The sequence below is a fragment of the Eptesicus fuscus genome, chromosome 9 (assembly GCF_027574615.1).
Source record: "Eptesicus fuscus isolate TK198812 chromosome 9, DD_ASM_mEF_20220401, whole genome shotgun sequence".
Taxonomy (NCBI): domain Eukaryota; kingdom Metazoa; phylum Chordata; class Mammalia; order Chiroptera; family Vespertilionidae; genus Eptesicus; species Eptesicus fuscus.
The window spans coordinates 47,842,818-47,864,259 of NC_072481.1; the positions used below are offsets into that span (position 1 = coordinate 47,842,818).

General features: G+C 38.2%; 1 protein-coding gene across 4 annotated transcripts; it reads right to left on the reverse strand.

Moving 5' to 3' along the window:
• Nucleotides 1-121: 121 nt before the first annotated feature.
• Nucleotides 122-16,446, reverse strand: SERBP1 (SERPINE1 mRNA binding protein 1). Of its 4 annotated transcripts, none has more exons than XM_008139413.3 (8): nt 16,017-16,446; nt 12,170-12,320; nt 11,431-11,571; nt 11,231-11,302; nt 10,519-10,638; nt 7,521-7,698; nt 3,912-4,085; nt 122-2,308 (listed from the first exon to the last, which is right to left on the reverse strand). In XM_008139413.3, exons 1-8 carry the CDS (start codon nt 16,327-16,329, stop codon nt 2,252-2,254), a joined length of 1,206 nt encoding a protein of 401 aa, XP_008137635.1. In that variant the 5' UTR covers nt 16,330-16,446; the 3' UTR covers nt 122-2,251. The 4 variants fall into 4 exon arrangements, with proteins under 4 accessions (XP_008137635.1, XP_008137634.1, XP_008137637.1 ...); XM_008139412.3 differs by having other exon boundaries at nt 11,231-11,320; XM_008139415.3 differs by having other exon boundaries at nt 10,519-10,593; nt 16,017-16,445.
• Between the last annotated feature and the right edge of the window lie 4,996 nt (nt 16,447-21,442).

Here is a 21,442-nt window from a genome sequence, read left to right on the forward strand (position 1 = left end):
AAAATCTAAGTGTAAGGTAAAAAATGAAATATGAGCATTATCTTTGGGGTGCACACACAGGCCAGAAAACACATGACGATAAATGGGTTCCTATTTGATTGTTTTTATGACTTTTAAGAAGTGAGCATGAAAATAAAATCTTTATTTTCAGTCATTACCCACCAATAAAAGAAAGTTAGGTTCACAGTTTTAGCTTGACACAAAGTGAACTAGGAGGCAAATTTACATCCATCAGATACAACTAATGGACCAACTTTTTAAAGTTCAGGCTATTGTGAAAGCTTGCAACATATCAGATATTGCTGTGTATTCTCTACTGACAAAATGCCAGCAATGGCTGACAGCGAATGGAACTTGTGAAGTGTTAAAAGCAGGTGTTTTCTATATGTTGCTAGAAATCAAGAGGTTTATAAGCAGGTTTCAAGTCCAGAAATGAGTTAAGATGAAAGTCCAAACACACTAACTTAGGAGGGATCAAGAGTCCATATGGACTAATTTAACACTTGCCTCTGGGTAGCAGTTATGTTGGTAAATATAAAATTATATTAGACATTAGCACCAGTACAGAACACACTCTGCATAAGATCCAAATCACCAGCACAAGTTATTCATCAATCAAAACCAATTACCTCCTTCCTAATAAGATGTCAAGCTAGTAGGTAACTAGGTTAAAAAATCTAATTCAAATGAATAACTTTTGTACTGTACATCTCTTTTGGAAGTATATGGGAGAACTAATCGGCAAACAGCAGACATTTTATGATTTTAAGATTTTCATATTTTAAAAACTGGACATTACCACACATAGGTAGAAAATTACTGAAAATGAGTGACGAAAAAATTTAAAGCTAAATAAAATTCCTTTTTTCTGCTTAAAAATAAATATGGCAGAAAATTAAAAAAAAAATCCTAGAAAACCTGTTTATTGATCATTCTCTCCATGTTTACTAAGTGCGTTGACGCTCCCATTCAGGAATCCATTATTAACCTACTTTTCTAATGTAGGATGAGGTAAAAGAGACTTATTATTTTCTATGGAACAGTCATTTATCAACTTAAGACCAAAGCTAACAGCAATATAGGAAATTAGGCAACAATAAGATTTTTGGCTTGTATTTCATGGGTGGTGCTGCTGTTCCAACCTTAGAAAGTAAAGCTGTCTGCTTTCCAAATTCCAAAAAGTAACCCACTCCCACATCTTACCATACTAATCAGGCCCTTTGGTTTCTTTAGAACGGGAAGGGATAAAGGATCATTGATTATGGGTATATAATTTTGATTTGGGACCTCTCACAAACAAATCATACAGAGTGGCCAGAAGCAGTTTAAAATAATATGAATTAACCAAATCAACTTTGCTATACCCACCCTGTAGGAGGGGGAAAAGCCCAACACCCATAAAACTATTTCACCTGACAGGATGTGTTTTTCAACAGTTATAAGTCGTTTAAACAACTTTCTATTAGACTGTAAGGTGTCTAGTCTGGTTTTTGAAATGGGAAAGTCACACACTTTCAAATATAGTTGAAATTGTCAATCAATTATAAATTGAACTTAATGAACTATGCAGGAGCGAGGATTAATAAACCAATGTGCTTTGAATTTGTTCAAGTCTGATATTTCTGTATATAAAGTTTAGCATATAACAGCTATCATGAGAAGTGAAAAAGGATTTTTCCCCAGAAATAAAAATATTAAAACTAAGTTAAAATACGTAAAGTCATTAGTATTCCACATAGCATAAATTTTGACAATCAGAGTTTACATGTCCCAGTTGACCACATGTGTAAATGCAAAGCAGGTACTAAAACGGATATTATGTCCAATATTTAAAACCAGTTTGTAACTGGGGGAACATCTAAATCCTTAATTAAAAAACACAAATGAAGTGAAAGCTTTAAACTGGTACACATGTTCACACCTATATTTCAAGTTTGGAAATGCATATTTGCAAGCAGCAATACAAAATATCCATGAAGTAATGCATAATCTCTGAAAATTATGAAAACATCCCTGCTACCAATACATTTCTAAATACAAAACTGACTACCATATTTGTTACTTCTGTGTAGCGAGAGAAGTTCATTTTCAAAACAGATAAAATTCAGTCTGTAGGTGTGAATGGTATGAATGACAGTCTTTTTTTTTTTTTTTTTTTTTTTAATTTCTTAGACGGTTGGGATCCTTAAGCATGCAAAACCTCAGAGAAGTAGGGTCCACAAAGGAACCAGGGTTATCTTATGGCATCCAGTTAAGCCAGAGCTGGGAATGCCTCTGGGTCATCTACATCAGGAGCAGACGCACTTGACTGAAAAAGAAACAAACCAAAATTAATAATGCTCAAACCTTGAAAATAAATCGCCAGTGTCTACATGTAGACACAGAACTCTAAAATGTCTTGAAGTTAAAATACTAATTAAATACTCAAATGTGTCAAACCTTTTACTTAAAGGCAAAATTATGGATCAGACTAGGGCCACAAATATTTGCAATGAGTCTTGCCCTGGATTTCTATCAAGATCTAGGAAAATTCCCTAGTAACAGCCTGGGTTATTTTATTTTTCTAATACTCATACAAGTGGATTCATATGGGATATATGTGGAAATTCTTACTTTGTTAAGCATTCCTGTATTTTCTCCACTTGCTAAATAATAATGGCATTAATTTGAAAGCAAACCGATTACAATTATTTTAAGCAGCATATTCATCAATATTAGAATGGGACCCGACTGCCAAACGCTATTTATAAAACACAAATAACTGCCCCCCCAAAAAAAAGTATTGAAAAGGTCCACATACATAACATTGGCTTTAAAAGCACCTGGTATCAGGGGAAGAAACAGAAACAAAATATCACTACATTGTTACTGGTGACCATAAAAATCTGTAATATTTAAACTGCCACTATAATCAAACACTGGCAGACCCAATCAAGCAAATGGGTCCCCCAATTTGTGTTATCAGTTCAAAATTCAGGAGGACATCATGATTATATACTAGATAGACAATAAGAGACAATGAACTAACTAAAAGGTTTTCTCTAATTTAGTTTAGTAATATCTAGACATTAAAAGCTTGAACTTTGACATCAGACAGATCAGAGCTCAAATCTATAGATTACTAGGGCTTATATCAAAATATTTCATAAGAACTTATAATTATGTGTTGTACATTATATGCAAGGCATTGAAGATGACAAAAGTGAATCCCACCTCTTACATAACAACCTAGTAAAAAAAAAAAAAATCAAGAACTAAAAATGTGTTCACTAGGCCATTATCTAGTGAGTTTCACACAATTAAACGATTAGACACAAAGGTTATGTTAAAATGAGTCCTAAAAAACAGTGAAGGCAAAGGATGTAGGTTGGCATTTCAGGTAGACCTTGTCAAAGGCCAAGAGTTAACTTCGTTCCCTGTACCGAACTCCTCCTCTGTAAAATGGGGATGTCAACATAGTAATATGAATCAAATGACACAGCACATAAAACGCCTAGCACAGCACCATGACCAGCACCTAATTAAGTATTCAATAAAGTGTGGTAATTTAATTCTACTGGCAACACTCTTTAGTCATTTAAACACTTTTAAAAATTTATAACCAAAAATGTCGTTTCTTAAAAAAAAAAAAATTTCTTTTTTTTTTAACTTATTGATTTTAGAGAAGAGGTAGAGGGACGAATGGAGGTGGGAGAGACAGATAAACATTGACTTGTTGTTCTACTTATTTATGCATTCGTTGATACTTGTATATGCCCCAACTGGGGATTGAACCCAAAACCTTGACATTAGGACACTTTCCAGGGTCTACCTTTTTTCCTTCCACTTATGTCTCCCAAAGGACTTTAAGCAGTGAATTTACCAAAAGAGGTCCTTGAATTACTTAAAAGGACAAAATATTTAAAACTTACCTTGTCAGTCCTGCTGCCTCGGTTTGGACGTCCACCGCGCCCACGGCCACCTCGTCCTCCTCTGCCACCACGTCCTGGGCGGCCAAGGTCTCCAAAATTGATCTCCAGCTGAGACGTTATATCATTTGCTGGCTTCCGGAAATGATGGTCCATAACGGAATCTTCAGCGTGAGCCTGAAAATTTAAGTAAAGGCCACTGGATGATTACTAGGAAAGTAATGCTGCAAATTTCGGAATGAGTTTTCTTCTGGGCCTTGCGGTTGATCATCAACCTATGAACCAGGAGGTCAAGGTTTCATTCCTGGTCAGTCAGGGCACATGCCCGGGTTGCAGGCTTGATCCCCAGTGGGAGGGGGTGGGCGCTGGAGGCAGCCGATTAATGATTTTCTCTCATCATTGATGTTTCTATCTCTATCTCCCTCTCTGAATTCAATAAAAGTATACTTTAAAAAATTACAGGTGATGCAAGTCTCAATTAGAGGTATCTAATCACAACCACTCAAGTGACTGGGCCTCATCTCAAACCTAATGAATCATAATCTTTACCAGTATATTTAAAATATGCCTTTCAGATTAGAATTCCCATCAACACCTGATAAAGACATGGATAGCGTGTGAGGTTCCTATTATTGATAATACTGAATCTCTTTATAAGTTCTAAAGAAAAATTTACTCTATATTCTTCCAACCATGAGTTAAGAAATTGTATACAGCCGAAACAGGTTTGGCTCAGTGGATGGAGCGTCGGCCTGCGGACTGAAGGGTCCCGCTTTCCATTCTGGTCAAGGGCATGTGCCTTGGTTGCGGGCACATCCCCAGTGGGGGGAGGGGGAGGGGGGGGTGGGGGTGGTGTGTGTGTGTGTGTGTGTGTGTGTGTGTGTGTGCGCGCGCGCGCGCGCGCGCGAGGAGGCAGCTGATCGATGTTTCTCTCTCATCGATGTTTCTAACTCTCTCCCTTCCTCTCTGTAAAAAATCAATAAAATATATTTTAAAAAAAGAAATTGTGTACAGACTTCTGTTCATACACAACTTTTATATTGTTCTTTCATATAAATAGGAGAGCTACAGATTCAAGTGAATCACAACTTTACATAAGGGAACCTTGAAAAGCTGCACCCAAATAAAACATATCAAAGGAACCATCCTAAAAATGAAAACATCATGTTTGTGAAATCCAGATCCTACACTTTGTATTTACGTCATAAGCTACATGACCCAGTCTGCAAAAAACAAACACACCAGAGAATTTTATACTGCTTAATACCTAACTTCTATATATATTTGAGATGAATGAGTTTTAATCTTTGAATTGGAAACTTTTCTTATATATTAAGGTACATTTTAATTTTTCTCCATACATATATACACACACACAATCCTCTTTTCTGGAGGAATATGAAAATTTTGTTCTTTCTAAATATCTTATTACAATTGTTAATAACTACCCTTTTTAAAAAATATATATTTTATTGATTTTTTACAGAGAGGAAGGGAGAGGGATAGAGAGTCAGAAACATTGATGCGAGAGAAACATCGATCAGCTGCCTCCTGCACACCTCCCACTAGGGATGTGCCCACAACCATGGTACCTGCCCTTGACCGGAATCGAACCCGGGACCCTTCAGTCTGCAGGCTGACGCTCTATCCACTGAGCCAAACCGGCTAGGGCTACCCTTAAAGTACAAATAAATGTTGTATTTGTATCCATGCTTTCATCCCTTTAATCATCTAATACCGAATTAACCTTTTGCACTCGGGATGTCGAGTGTGACTCGACAAGGTTAGCATCGGTAGCAGCTCTTTTTATACTCTTCGAATGTATCAATAATTTGAAATATAAAAAAATCCAAATAAATAAGTTTGTATGAAAAGAAACTCCAGTTTTTTATTCTACTGCCGCGCTTTGTAAAATCTGGGGTATTTAAAAACTTAAATCCCGAGTAGAATAAAGGAATCGAGAAAAAAGCAAGCGAGTGCAAAGGGGTAAGTGTCAGACCAACCTAATTTAAAGGCAATAGAAGGCTTTGTAAAGAAGCCTAAAAGGTATGTAAGCCCACAAAATTGCTAGCAAATTAAAGTCAATTATATATACTGTCTAATTTTTAAATGTTTGCTATTGCAAAGCAATCTCAATCTATTAATCAGAAGCTTTTACAATTTTCTAGAGCACAGAAACAAAAAAAAGTCTAAGTTGATATACTACTGAAACAATCTAAAAGATTTTACTACAATATAAAGGAAGTCTGAATATTGAGGACACATCCCTAACCTTTGAATAACTAGTAGGATAAATTGGCAAAGCATATGAACGTGTCTTGATAGTGAAAATGTATTGGTTTCAAAGTTATTCATAACCAATTTCACATTTTATAGTTTCAAAAATATCTAATCATATACATCACCTTGTATAATTATTTCTGAAAAGCACACTGGAAAATACTTAAAACTATGATACCTAACCTAGTCAATAAAATACACAAAGAGTATTACTGACTCGTCTAAAATTATATCACAATTTTGTGTGTGTCTTGTTCTGGAGAAAAGTTCAGTCAGGACCTCCTAACAGTTACAAATAATTGTATCAAATTATTTGCCCAATAAATCTTGCTCATATTAACCTAAGTAGTTTAATAATTAGTTCAACAATCTCCCCAAGGAGAACTTTCAAAGTTCCTTAATCTGAAATCCTATTTGTTTTACCCAGATATACAAAACAACTGTATCTGCAAGCACTATGAAAAAATAACCACATGTTCTAAATGAAGCAAACTGGTTTTTTTTTTTTACTATATGACTTGACACTTAAAAGACAATGTCCTCAAATTTTATACTGTTTTTTAAAAACACCTCTAAATCTAGAAAAGTATTTAAAACTCTTCAACCTGTTTCATTTCAAATGTTTCCAAGTTTGCTTCACAACTATTTTTTAAAGAAAATTAAAATGTATTAAGATCTTATTGCATCTTTTTATTACAGGTTGCCTTCATAACATTTTAACTTTACGACTAAAATCTCAAACTTACACAAGCTTTAAAAGGATGTAGCAATGGGACATTCCTCTAAGAATGTGCCCCAAGGCTTAAGCAGAAGATGCCAAAACAAAAGCCACCAACATATCTTTCTCATTAGTTTCCATGTTTTGTAAGTAAAGGAAACCTATAAATTAATTTTCTGGTCTTTACATCATTCCTCAATAAAGAAGGGTAGTACCATTTATTGAAGAGTCCTGACCATTACATATGGCATAGGCAGACAGTTTCAAGTATTAATACTGTATAAATTTAGGCATGATTTTTAAAAATATCACAACTTTGAAAAGACATACTGTATTTATGAAATATAGTAATTGTAAGATATATATTGACTAACAGCTTCTGAGGGTGGAGGGGGGCTACCAGATTGAATATAACAACAGATAGAAGGACTAAATTTCTTCAAATATGCAGTTTATTTGGTAATGCAGCTTATTTTCCTTTTTGAACAATTTACCTAATCCAACGACACTATGTAAAGCTTTTCTTTTTTATAAAGATTATAAAAACAAAAATTACAAATGTGTTGAATTGTCAAGACATACCTAAAAATTTTCAAAAACCACAAAAATTTTACCTCTTCACTCTTTGACTTATGAAGAACAAATCCCTTCTTCCACTGACCATCAGCACCTTCATTTGGTTTTCGTATATTAAATTCTACTTTTGCCCGGTCCTTATTTTGAATAGCCTTCCACTCATCCAAAGTCATTTCTTTTGGACCCTCTTCCTTTACTTCTTCAACTTCGTTTTCCCTGTGAAAAGATGTTTAAATTTTATACCTACTAGGTGGCTGACAAAAATCTGTGTTACTTATAAGAAAGAAGTTAAATCTTGTTAATCAATCTTTTAGGGGAAATTATCCAAGGATGGAAGGATCATAATTTTTGTAACCCAATGGCTAACATTAATTTGGTAAGTAGTCAATGCTTATTGTATTAGTGAGTATGGATAAGTAAAAAAACACAATTCATAAACTTTTAAATGCTCATCAGTAATACAACCTGGAATTGGATTATCAAACATAAAGAGAAACATCAATTGGTTGCCTCCCATACACGCCCCAATTGGGATTGAACCTGTGACCTAGGTATGTGCCCTGATGGAAAACCAAGCCCGCTACCTCCTTGGTGCATGGGATGATGCTCCAACCAAGCCTCCCCGCTGGGGCTAACATACACATTTCTTAAAACACTACTTTCTCTTAAAACCGTACCGTTACATAATTAAAATATTTGGCCTAACTTCTCCTAAAACATTTTTAATTTCCCACAATACATAACTTATAACATGTCATCTAGAATGCCCATGAACCACACTTCACATTCTAAATATAAAAAGAACTGTTCCTCTATCCTTTATTTTAGGATAACGCTGATGGCAAAAAAAAAAAAAAAAAAAAAAAAAAATCTTTAAAAGCCAAGTTTATACAAATCCTGGATTCTATATATGCCAACTTTCAAACCAACCTGAGTGTGGGCGGGAGACTGAGGTTTCACTAGAAATAAAACTCTCCACAAAACATATTGGTTCCAATACTTAATAATGAATTAGTAATTTCCAAATGTAATTCTTAGATTATAACTATGATATATTATGAGTTTCCCTTTTTGCAGAAAGCAAGCCTAGAAATCCATTATTTTAATCTAGTATCAATTTCCAATTGTCATCAAACAAGTTGTTTACTATTTTGGGAGCTCTGCTTCTTTCCAAAGATAGCAGGTGATCTAGTTAGCCTTAGAGCTCAAATATCTCCCTCTTCTATGCTACTCTGTACAGTCTGACTAATCCTACCTTAAAATTTCATGCTTACATTGAATTGATGAGATTTGGATATGAGGTCCAGCTGTCAGTTTACAGATGAGAAAGCTAAGAAAAAAAGTCCTAGTTACTCCTAAGTTGTGACACAGCCAAGAATGTAACGTTAACTCAGCACATTTTGTCACATGGAACCAGGACACCTACCTTCAAGGATTGTTGTAAGGATCAAGTGAGACAAAACAAACACTCTGGGAACTATATATAAGGGAGTCAAAGTCAGCCAAGCACTGCTTTATAAATTTGTATTTCCATATTCAAGATACAGTACTATGTTTAGATTCTCTCCACTCTGGAAACTGCTCTTAATACCATCATCATAATCTTCTTTAGACCAAATACCCTCAATTTCATGCCTGGGTCCTGAATTAAGGATTTGCTTCCAATACCCTATCAATAATGCATGATTTCCTTCTGGTAGACATTTAGAATCTTTGCAGGTCACACTTAAGGTGATTTAAATATGGGCTCTTTATTAAAGGAAGAATGGTTGTATTGGCATTGTGAAGCACTCAATATTACGTAAGGCTCATTTAACTCATCCACAATTTCACTGTTTACCAAATAAAATTATTACTCTATATAGTTTCATATAAATGAATTGATAAAGTTCAAGACATCATTTAACACCATGTATTTTTTCTACTGTTTCCAATAATAGCAAATGTATTATTCCTTATTCCAATAAACCCATGGAATAATGATACCCTAATCATTAGTAATAGTTCACTATAAGAGCAATTCTTCCTTAAGAAAAAGCAAAGTTTAGAAAAGCATCTCCTCCCTGACTGATTTGAATATGCCCCGGTTAAGAATTAGACCTAAGTAATCTATAATGCAAGACTTTAAACCACAATACCATAAGAAATGACTGGCATATAATTTCTGCTTTGATTGATGGAAACTAGAGAAAGGCATTAAATTATTTCTACCAGCTTAACTTGAAACTTTAAAACTCTCTCACCCTTGAATAAACAAAAACTTCAAAACCAGGTCTTCTACCTAAAAAGACTCTCACACAGACAATGAAAATGATTAAGAAAGCTAGTGAATAACATATTTGGCATTTGCTCTCCTCATAAATTTTAAAGCAAGTCAATAACGCTATGTTCCAAATTCAATGTTGATGGAAAATAAATTTCAAAGAGGCGGAATTTTAAAGTAGTCACGTTTCCTAGTTTTAAACTGTCTCAAAATAAAACCTGCAGTTACAGAGTCCAAAGTACTTTGCACTATGAGTTCTAAACACTACAACTTCTCTTATTTCAACCACTGGGTCTAATTTTTAGTAACCCCCAATTTCAGATTCTAGTTAGTTCTCACCTATTCGATGTCTCTGGACAGCTATCACTTGAATTATCCGTTACTTATATATCTATTACCATTATTTCTATCAAGTAAGGTTAGGTAAAATGCATAGCATCTTATTCCTATTCTCTAATTTGAGGTTACAACAGTTAATTTTTGTGCTTGGGGCTAGCAGGTTTTACTATCTTCCCTTATTTTTTTAAGACAGCAATGGTAATTTTAAATAAAAACAACCATTTCTATTTTTCAAACCACTAGAGCCCAATATACCAATATATACATGTATAAAACACTCCTCTATATAAACACTACTTGATGAATTGGGGTACCATGAAAGTCTCTTCTGTTAAAAAGCCTTCAAGTAACAGAATTAAACCTATTGGCTTTCTTGGTAAAAATCCAAAGTGATTTCAGTGCTTAGCATTACCATTATACATAAAACAACTTACTTATTTTCAGTGTCTGCAACTGGATGTTCTTCACCTTCAGGTGTTTCCTCAGTCACATTTGGTTGCTCCAAGTCACTGCAATTATAAGATATTTGTTTCTGAATGTATTTTGGGGACTCTCTAAGGAAAGAAAAAGAAAGGCATCTAGGTCCATTTACATGTAGCTGAAGAATTCATTACACAAAAGTATTTTAAAATCCTCACATTCCCCAAATAAGAGTCTTTTCCTACTAAATGTATACTCCAGTAGACCTTTAAGAGGAAACAATTTAAAAATGTATATTGATCCAAGTTATAGTACTTTACTCAAAAAGTAACAGGACAGAAGTTAGTTTTAAAATAATGCCTCACTTGCTTATCAAATTTTTCTAATAACCACAAGGGTCAATAGCTACAAACTATTAAAGATACAGAAATAAGAATACCCAAACAACTTCAATGCAGGGTTTCAGAAAAAGCTATATATCCATATGAAAAGAAAAACTGATATCACATATACTGAAATGTAAAAAAATTGGTCACTTGATACAACTATAATATAAACATAGCCAACAAGAGGTTATCTTGAATGGAAGATATACAAGATATTTAGCTATAAGAGCTATTCCATTCTTGTCCCAAGGACAAATAATATTTAAGAGTTATGGGTGAGCCTCTAATAAGGTATAGGATCAATTTTATGAAAATTATTTTTAAAAATCAGAATACCAACGTTAATTCATCTTTGACAGTTCCCCAGTTGTGAGATCCGCTACCTCCACGTTTGTCCTCGTGCTTCAGGCCACTGTAATGTGAGAAAGAACTAACAAAACTGAGTTAACATAATACTCTTTAATTCTAGAAATTCAAAGCTTGTTTTATTAAAAAAAGTAGACTCAAATACAATATAATAAAAACCAATATAAGACTTACGATCTATCACTTCCACTATGCCTATCAAATTCACGTTTGCCACGAGAGTCAAATCCATCTCCTCGGCCCATTCCACGTCCACGTCCTCCTCGACCTCTTCCAAGACCACCCCGGCCTCGGATAGGCCGGTCAATAATCGGCCTACAACAAATAAAGATTATATACATCCCAGGTTTCCAGAAAAAAGAATAGGGAAATTCATTCAAAGACTCAAAAATACAGGAATACATTTATTGGCTCATAAGCCAATAGTCAAGCCATGTTTTAGAAAATTCAAAACAATCTATTTCTAAACACATAAGGGAAATAAAAACTAGGAAGCTACTCCCACCACAAGAACATTCATTTTACATTATCTAAAACTTATTAGTGCACATACTTTTTGTTATTCATTTTATGTAATAATCTAATAAAATCAATACATTTAATAATTAAAATAAATCTAACCTGCATAATGAGTAATCTGCTTTGCTATAAACAATACAACAAAACTTTCCTGTTAACATCTGGGGATAGCAAGAAAAAGAAATTGTCTATTAATTCAACTAAGTGTTTCACTATAAGGAATCTAAGGTTGAACACTAAAAACTGCTATTGAAATAACAATTCAGATGTTTCTTTGAAAAACTGATAAACATAACAAGCCAAACTGCTACCTAAGCAATTATTGCTAATTTATAGTTTTGTGTTGAGACTCTATAAACTGACAAAACATGAAGAGACTTGAAAAAAATCTTGCCTATCAACTGAAAATTCTCCTCCTTCACCCTTTTCTTCAAGTGGCTTTTCAAATCGTCTTTCACGAGGTGGTCGCCGTTCTGGTCTCCTATCAATTATTTTCCCTTCACCCTGAAGTTGTTGATCAGGTCTTCTTCCAACACGTCTTATTCCTAAAATGATAAAGAACCAGCATTAAGCAAATTATTTTTACAACTCAAAAAAATTTAGGCCTAGACTTAAAAAGGTACGTTGTTAACCTTCAGGTCCCCTAACTAGCACATACTGTTGAAAAAGGCAAACACTGGGCATACCTAAAGTGGAACAAAGTACTTTAGAGAAACTCCTATTTTAAATAAACTTGTTTCAAACTTCTATCTAGTTTGCCAAGTCACTTTCACCCCCTAAAAGCATTCTCTGCAACTGACTTGGAAGTCAACTGGGTAGGCAGCCATTATTCCTCTCCCTTTTTAAAATGCCAGTCTCTTACTTTAAAATTCTAAATTTAAAGAAATTTTAGGCCAAATCCGGTTTGGCTCAGTGGATAGAGCGTCGGCCTGCGAACTGAGGGGTCCCAGGTTCGGTTCCGGTCAGGGGCATGTGTCTTGGTTGCGGGCACATCCCCCGTGGGGGGTGTGCAGGAGGCAGCTGATCGATGTTTCTCTCTCATCGATGTTTCTAGCTCTCTATCCCTCTCCCTTCCTCTCTGTAAAAAAAAAAAAGAAATTTTAGGCAAATGACACATTTTGGCTTTAAATATACCAAAGATAACACCAGCAGCCATTCATAAATAATAACCAAGAAAATCCATACACATTCACATTCAACAGATAAGGACCCTAAAAAAATTTTTTTAAAGGCCAGACTTTTACAACAACCTCAGTAAAAAAAAGACTGATAATTCTATGAAATTACAAAATTGAAAGGAAAACAAATAGCATCTAGGATTACATATCCACAGTCTGAAATAGCTATTTAACCAGAAAAAAAAGTACCTCCTCTATTAGTTTCTACATATGTTTTATTATACACACTACACCTAACAGAAAAACTGTTATGCAATCTCTAAAATACTCGATATTTTGCTATTATGGATGGAGAACATTTCTTTTGGTTTGTTCTTACCAGTGCATTTACCCTGTTAGTATCTAATGCCAAGAAGCAATCAATATGCATTATTGGTGGCCTTAAGAATAACTAGACTGATGGTTAAACTCATGTCTGTAAAATTCCAGGTATGCCATAATTCCCAAACCACAATTTCTGACAAAGCCAAACAGCAGCCAAGGAACTGTTTTTATAACAAGATCTTAAGTTGATTTACCCTGGTTCTTTCTAAGAAAGTGGAACACAATCAAGACTCATCCAATTGTTCAGGTGCTTGTAACTAGAGTAAAACAGTAAATACCAAACTCTTTGATGAAATTTTAAAGTCCATTCCACATAAACTCTCAGTATGAGCACACTGTTAGATGGTACACCAAGGCATCTTAAATAAATTTCATCAGAGCTCAAGTGTATTGGGGTGGAGTTTGGAACCAGTCTTCATAATGATATCCAAGCCAAACACACCCAAATGAACAATGGCTTATATCCCCACCCATATTCAATATCAGGCTTACAGAATCTAACAAACTTACCGAATATATTCACCCAATAGTCATCATTTAAAAATGCATGCTTCTCTTGATATATTTAGCTGTATTTGCAAGCTCACTTGATTTTCACTAGATAACAGGCTTTTAATTAAAAAAAAAATCACATTGGTCTATACTCAGTGATAAGTCTGTGGTGTCAATTCTCAAGTTCTTCAAACGGACAAAAGACTAGCTACAAAGCTAATTCTTATAATATGAACATTATATATCTAGGGCAGTCTAGCGCTGTACCAGGACCTTTCTTCAAAAGCACAGAACACATGATCAGGCTAACCTTCCTTCCCACTACAGGAGGCAGACTTTGTAAGTCCCCTTCCCCAATGCCCACATCAACTGACAGCAGGATCTCAAAATGAGTATTTTTCATTCATCATTTTCCCTTTATTTATAAACTTGTTTTATGCAATTTAAAGTTAGGAGTGCTCTGAAATACTGACCTAAGAAAAACTTTGATAGCTAATGTGGAAGATTTCCCAAAGACTACTGAATTATAAATTTATGAAGCAATTCTCACCTTTGTAACTTAAAATACTGGTTTCCAGGTAAGAGCTTATTTCAAATAAGGGCTTTATGATCAAAACAAACTGAGGGATTTCAAACATGCTTCATTCATCCTTTGAACGTTCAAAATGGGTGCACACACCTACCTTGCACATTTTAGATTTACACTTCAGACTCAATTTTTTCATGTGCTTTCTTGGGATTACTCTGATCAAAGAGGTAAAGATGAGCAGTTTAAATAATTACACAAGCTATTCAAGCGAGTGTTCCTTAACACAGAAATTAAACGATTTATTCAGTTGTGCTACAGGTTGCTCTAAGAACAGGTATTTGGCTTACTCGGTGTACACGTTTTCTAATACAACAACTTATGCTTCCCCCAACCTGTAATTTTAGTACAGGAACTCTTTTGTTTTACTCACCACCTAGTTCTTTATGTCAAAACATCACAGAAGTTCTAGTTAAGAAAACAAAACAACAATAAAACACCCACACCACCAAAACCCTAAACCAAAATATAACACACGTGTTTAAATTAAAAAAAAAGAAAATTAGTTGAATGCTAACGAATCCAACCTAAAGCTAATGAGAAACAACTCCTTTCCGGAGCACGTGGCAGCAAAGCGAAATTTCAACCAATATAGAAAACCAACCAAGATTCGGAGCTTGGCGATTTGCTATGGATCCCCTATGCTTTTTTTTTTTGCCCCCAACTGTTTTTGCTTTTTCCATTCACCACAAGACAAACACGTAATGCGTGAGAACGCAAAATTCAGGCTTCAGTCACTCCTGCGAAGTGTCCAGCGTGACCTGGAAGCAGCTCTTCGCCGCCGCCAATGAAATGCCGCCCATGCTTCCCGCACGTGCGGAGAACAAGCTCCACTCCAAAGAGCTCCCTGCTGCTGCTGGGACGGACAGACAGCCCGGGCACTCCTTCACCACGAGGTCGGGGCCGAGCCACACCACCTCCAGCACGGGGTGCGGGGGCGGAGAAGGGGTCGCGACGAGAGGACGACCCTCGGGACTCCCCGAGAGAGCCGCTCTCCGTTCAGAATCCCCGCGTCTGCGTCACCGAATGCAGCCAAATCTCTCCCCTTCCCAACAGCTTAACTCACTCTAGCAACTTGCTAAGTTTAAACTAGTGGAGAGGGTGTGTGTGTGTGTGTGGGTGGGGGGGGGGGGGTGGTACAATGAGGCGCATGAGGCACCTAAGGCAGGTAGATTACTCCGCAGTACCCGACCCCCCAGCTTCTCACTAGGGCCCCCCAGCACCATCGTGGGACAAGATGGCAGGACAGCAGCCTAAACCAGACTACCGCACCTCGGAGCAGCACTGAGAGCGAGCTCTGAGCGGGAGGGAGCCGGGGACCCCACGCTTCCCGGGAACCTCAGGCCAACACCCGCCGGCGGGACCGGCGGGATCCGGCGGGAAGGCCACAGCCGCCAGGACCCCGGGCACGCTGAGGGCGGCTTCGCCTCCGGGCCGCGCTCCTCCGCTCAGAACCTGAGGCGGGAACCCTGCAGGAGGTGGTGCGAACTCGAGGCTACCACGCTCGCAGGACCGGGCTTTGGTCATGTGGGGGGAACGGGAGGAAATCGCGGCAGAACCTCCCGCGGACGCTCGGAGCCCGAGGAGCAAGCGGTGGCCGCAATTCTGCCCCGCTCCTTCCCTCACGCCGGGTCTTCCCCCACCTCCCACCACGGACTTACCTTCTTTCTTAAGCGCCACGGGCGGCTGCGTCTCCTCTTTCTTGTCAGCCACGCCGACGTTGGACGGCAGCGGGTTCTTGCGTTCTTTCTGGGACTCTTTACGCAGCTGTTTGCCTGCCGCATTGGAGTTGGTCTGGGCTGCGGCCTGAGCTGCGCTCTTAGCCCCGGGGCCCCCAACACCGCCCCCGCCGGCTTCTTTTTTCTTGTTCTCTGCTGCCTTCAACACCTCGAAGGGGTCCGATTCGTCGTCAAATAACTGGTCGAATCGGTTGGTGACCACGCAGCCGAAGCCTTCCTGTAAATGCCCAGGCATGATGGTGGCTCGGCGGCGCGTTCCTCCACGGATTGCAGCGGGCCGCGCCGAGCCAGGAGCGCCTGCTTCAGCTCTTCCCACAAGATGGCCGGGCCGAGAGAGGGGGGCCGTCTTCTCTTCCGGTGCCAGGCACACATCCGGGAGCGGCCGGCGCCGCAGGGCACCATGGGGCATGTAGGCCAGAGTTGCTTTTACCGAGACGGTTCCCGACGCCGGGACTATAATTCCCAGGATGCGCAGCGCGACAACTCTTCGCGCGCGCCTGGGAGTCCCGACTTCACGGAGCGAGTGGGGCGTGCGAGGTGAGGGAGGGGAAATGCGGCGGTGGGCGGAGTCCTGCCACCTGCTCTCGCAACCCTTGAAACTCTCGAGTCTCGAGCCGTGCTGGAAACAGGAAAACGTGACTGCGTGTTTTGCTCCCGAAAGTGTTCTATCTTTGGTTTTACTCCCCCAGTCTCCGGCCCAAGGCTAACTTTCTCCACCTCTCCGGGAGGGTCAAGGTGACTCCCCAGATCTTACAACTGGAGACGCACAAACTTCCGGGGCCAGCGGGGGATGGCTGAGGTGCCTCCCTGGCCTCACCCAGACAGGACCCGACCTGTTTCATTTCGAGTCCCTCGCTGCACGGTTGCTGGAGTCGCCCTCCTGCGTCCCTAATAATGAGTCGACAGTGTTTAACGTGACGCAGAATATGCTGCTTCTCGCAGAGAGACGTGAACTTGGAGAGCAGAATTATTAAAAGGACAACTGTCACGTGGGAGTGTTGCGCGCCTTTCCTGGGTGAGAAAGAAGACGGTTTTGCGTCGGATGCTTTAACTCCTTGCAGGGCAGCAATAGCTGGACAGACACTGGGCAAGCCTCGAAAAGGCACTGTTTGCAGAAACACTTTCTAGAGTCCGTTGTCCACTCGTGTCCAGCAAGCCAAGGATTGGGTGTTAGTAAAATGTGCTCAAGAAATAACATGTTAGAGCATCTGAGCGTACGGTGTGCTGGAGAGGTACACGGAGGAGAGGAAAATGTCAGCGACTTGTCGCATACTTAAAGCATTCATATTAGTTGAGACTATTAACGTCTAAGGTAATTGAGTGTCCATGCATATTCAAGCATATTGGGTAACACTTGTAAGTGTTTAAGTTTATCGTCATAGTTTTTAAACTTTTTTCCATTAACACAAAATATAATAGAAAATGCACCTCTGTGTTCCAGGTGCTGTGAAGAACCTTAACCAGGACAAGGTAGGTGCTTTTTAGGTAGGTGCTTTTCTCTTTTCACAGATGATGAAACCATTTCAGAGGTGAAATGACTTATCAAGTTCACACCTCTGTTGAAATGGTAGTGCCAGGAGTTAACGCTGGTTTCTAACTCCACTGGGAGACTGTTGACATCAACTCCTTAATCCAAACTGCCTTCTGGTAGAAGTCAGTCAATTCTTAATTTCCAGTATTTAATAAGATGTAAATATTGTTGGCACATCAGGCAAAGTATGTAGCAAGGCTGAATGTGATCTTATTAATTTCTGAGCAGATTTTAAATCAGTTCCCTGCCAGAGAAAATAGAAGAGTCACATTACAGGCATGTGGCAGCAAGCCTGGTGGTTTTCTTTTTTCTAAATCCAGCCCCCACTCCTCAAAGTCACCTATTTCTCTGTTGCCTCAGTCCCTGCCACACACACTCCGTTTTCACACACACACCCCACCCCCTTCTATAAGCTCTGGCTCTTGTGGATCCTACCAAGATAAAAGATAATGAGTTTTTGACCACATTCTTCAAGCACCTATGAAAATAGCTTAAGTGCAATTTGGAAGATCTCCATGCTTTAAAAACATTTTCTTTTTACCAAGGGTTGTTAATAGCTGCATCTTTGAGATATATGCTACAACTTACCTCCTTGTGGCCACTGCCACAATATTAAGAGCTAAAACTTGATGTTTTACTATGTGCTTGGTGTACTTTACATGTGTGATCTCACTTCATCCTCACATCAACTCTTGCATTTCTAAGGTGAGGAAGATGAAGCACAAAGGGACTAAGTAACTTACCTACTTCTGCCATCGTCTGGGGAGTGGGGCTGGCCTGTTCGTAGTCATTTTTATCCTATGTACAGATCCCTGGTTTCTTCAAATAGATTTTTATGATCACCAAGCACTATTACAATAAGAATATTTAAATATAAGCTACACATAGAGGAATTGTATGGCTATGAATTTATGAGGTTCACTTAATGCTCTTTAGAGGATTTACCTATTAATATAGCATAAAAATATGAATAAAATTTGGGGGTAGGGGGGAAAACTTGTAAGCACTTTCAAATTCCTTCTTTCCCTTTCTTCTTTCCTGGAATTTTGTTTAATCCAGGAAATTTTTAAAGACCATTTTTAAAGTATACAAATAAATTTCAAAATGATAATTCTTTTACATCTCAAATCAATCATCTGTAATAATAAAAGCATAATATTGACCGAACGGCCGAACAGCGGAATGACCATCCGGACGACCTTCTGGACGAAGCTGGGGCTGCGAGGGCCTATTCTTGCATGAATTTTGTGCATTGGGCCTCTAGTTATCTTATAAGTAACTATTTTCACTAAAGTTTCCTTTCTCCTAAGAAGTTAAAATAGTTTTTAAAAATATTTAAATGTCCCTGCTACTTTCATTAGAAAATAATATTGCTGAATAAACCTAAGGGAGGAAGAAAGGAGACTTCATGGCAGACTTATTCAAATTAAAGGCATGCATTGTAAAGTGACAAGTTGTACCACTGATGAAAAATGTAGCAAGCTCTCTTTAGCAAGCTTAAATCACATATTGTTCTCTGAAAAATACACAACTTCACAGCCTTTACCTATAGCATGCTCTGAAAACAGTAAATGCTGAAAACTATCCAAATATCTTGATTAAATATCCAATATGTTTGCTTAATGGTTATGAAACTGAGCAACAATATAATACCTCCTTGCAACCCTCACTTCCCTTTAGGATGCTAATACTCAGTTTTCAACCACATTACAACTTGTTTTCACCCATTTCTTAATCTCAATCCTCTATTACTGTTACTATATTTTAATCATAATTATTAACAAGTATAATTTGAGCCTTTATTATATACTTAACACTGTGCTAAGTACCTTACATACATTTTTTTCTTTAATTCTCAGAACAACATTATGAAGTAAGTAGTATTAGAATCTCTACTTCCCCTTTACAGATAGGAAGACTGAGATTAGGAACCTCTCCCAAATTCACATTACCTGAAAGAGTTCAGGCAGTCTGATCTCACAGCCTGGACACCCAACAATTATACTTGTGAGGAACATTATATTGCTGCCACCTGTAACAAGAGAAAACTATTATTCTGTTAAAACACTTTTGGGACACCACATAAAATGTAAATAAGAGACTCTAATTTTTAATGTACTTTAAATACATTATGCATTTTTAAAATAAAAGCAATAAAGGTGGTTCTTTTTTAAGGTATATTTTTATGGATTTCAGAGAGGAAGGGAGAGAGAGATAGAAACATCAATGACGATAGAGACTCATTGATTGGCTGCCTCCTGCACGCCCCCCACTAGGGACAGAGCCTGAAACCCAGGCATGTGCCCTGACCGGGAATCGAACCTGTGACCTCCTGATTCGTAGGTTGATACTCAACCTTCGAGGCACACCGGCCAGGCTAAAGGTGGTTCTTGTGAAGAAAGGGCATAACATCTATGTCTCAGGATGGAATGCTAAGTATAATCTTGCAAGTCGAGGCTCTTGCTAAAGTTAGAATATCAAAGCTAAATATAGAAATATTACACTATTTTGCCACCTCAAATTTACTTTGAAGGTTGATCCTCTTATTTTAAACTTCCCTTTTTATCCTGCATTGCACTCTTAAAAATAAAAACAGCTTTATTGAGATATAATTCACATGCCATATAATTTACCCATCTAAAGAGTACTATTCAAAGGTTTTTAGTCTGTTCACAAAGTTGTACAATTATCACCACTATCTAATTTTTATCACACATACCCCCCCAAGGTAATCCATACCCATTAACAGTCATTCCTCATTCTCTCCCACACCAGTCCTGGGCATGCAATAATCTACTTTCTGTCTCATAGATTTGCCTATTTGGTTATTTCATATAGATGGAATCTTGTAGTACATGGTCTTTTGTGACTAGCTTCTTTTACTCAGCATGTTTTCTAGGTTCATCCATGTTGTAGCATGTATTAGTACTTCCTTTTTATGACTGAACTAGAGGCTTGGTGCATGAAAATTCATGCACAGGAGGAGGGGTCCCTCAGCCCGGCCTGCGCCCTCTCACAGTCCGGGAGCGCCCAGGGGCGGGAGGTGACCTGGCAATCGGGAAGGTGACGCCCCATCACACCTCTGCTGCTGCCACTGCCAGCAGCACAAGCCTCAGCTGGCCCTGGTTACCTGAGCCTCAGGCAGCCCTGAGCGCCTGGGGAGCTGAGGAGACTGGGTGCCACCATCTTGTGGCTGTGAGTGCTGCCATCTTTGAGGGTGGGGCAGTCAATTAGTATATTCCCTCCTTATTGGCTGTGGGTGCCGCCATCTTTGTGAAGGTGTGAGGGTCAATTAGCATATTCCCTCTTTATTAGATAGGATAATTTTCCATTGTATGAAGAGATTATACTTTATTCATTCACCTGTTAGTGGATATTTGGGTTAGTTCTGCTTTTTTGGCTGTTATGATATTTGTTTGCAGGGATTGTGTAGACATACGAGTGTCTGTAACCAAATGAGCTGAGTTTGGGGTGGCAAATTGGAGGACAGATCCTGTGGTGAATACCAGGCAATTCTATCTGTGTGTGTTTTTAAGTTGCTTCCAGTTTCCTTTTTCAAGAAGAATCCCTCAACTAACATGGTAATAAGGTTTAAACTTAAACCAGGAAAATATTCTGTAATCAAAATTCTCACTTGTTATTCTAAAAGGGGCCAGCTCAACACATTCTTGAAGTTTTAACCTGATAGTTTAGGCATTGAGAGGGCAAAGACATTTCTTCCTGATCCAACGGGAACTTAAACATTGCTCTATTGCTCTTTTTTACTAAGAGAAAAGTTCCCTCTATACTGCAACTGTTTTTGGCTTCTGTGAAGTGG

Bases quoted from the DNA above. Each gene is read 5' to 3' on its own strand.
- SERBP1 (XM_008139412.3), bottom strand. From the start codon at position 16,329: ATGCCTGGGCATTTACAGGAAGGCTTCGGCTGCGTGGTCACCAACCGA. The intron at 4,086-7,520 runs GTAAAATTTTTG...TTAAATTTTCAG, and splicing joins ATAAGTCAAAGAGTGAAGAG to GCTCACGCTGAAGATTCCGT. The intron at 2,309-3,911 runs GTAAGTTTTAAA...TTTCTTTTTCAG, and splicing joins GAGGCAGCAGGACTGACAAG to TCAAGTGCGTCTGCTCCTGA.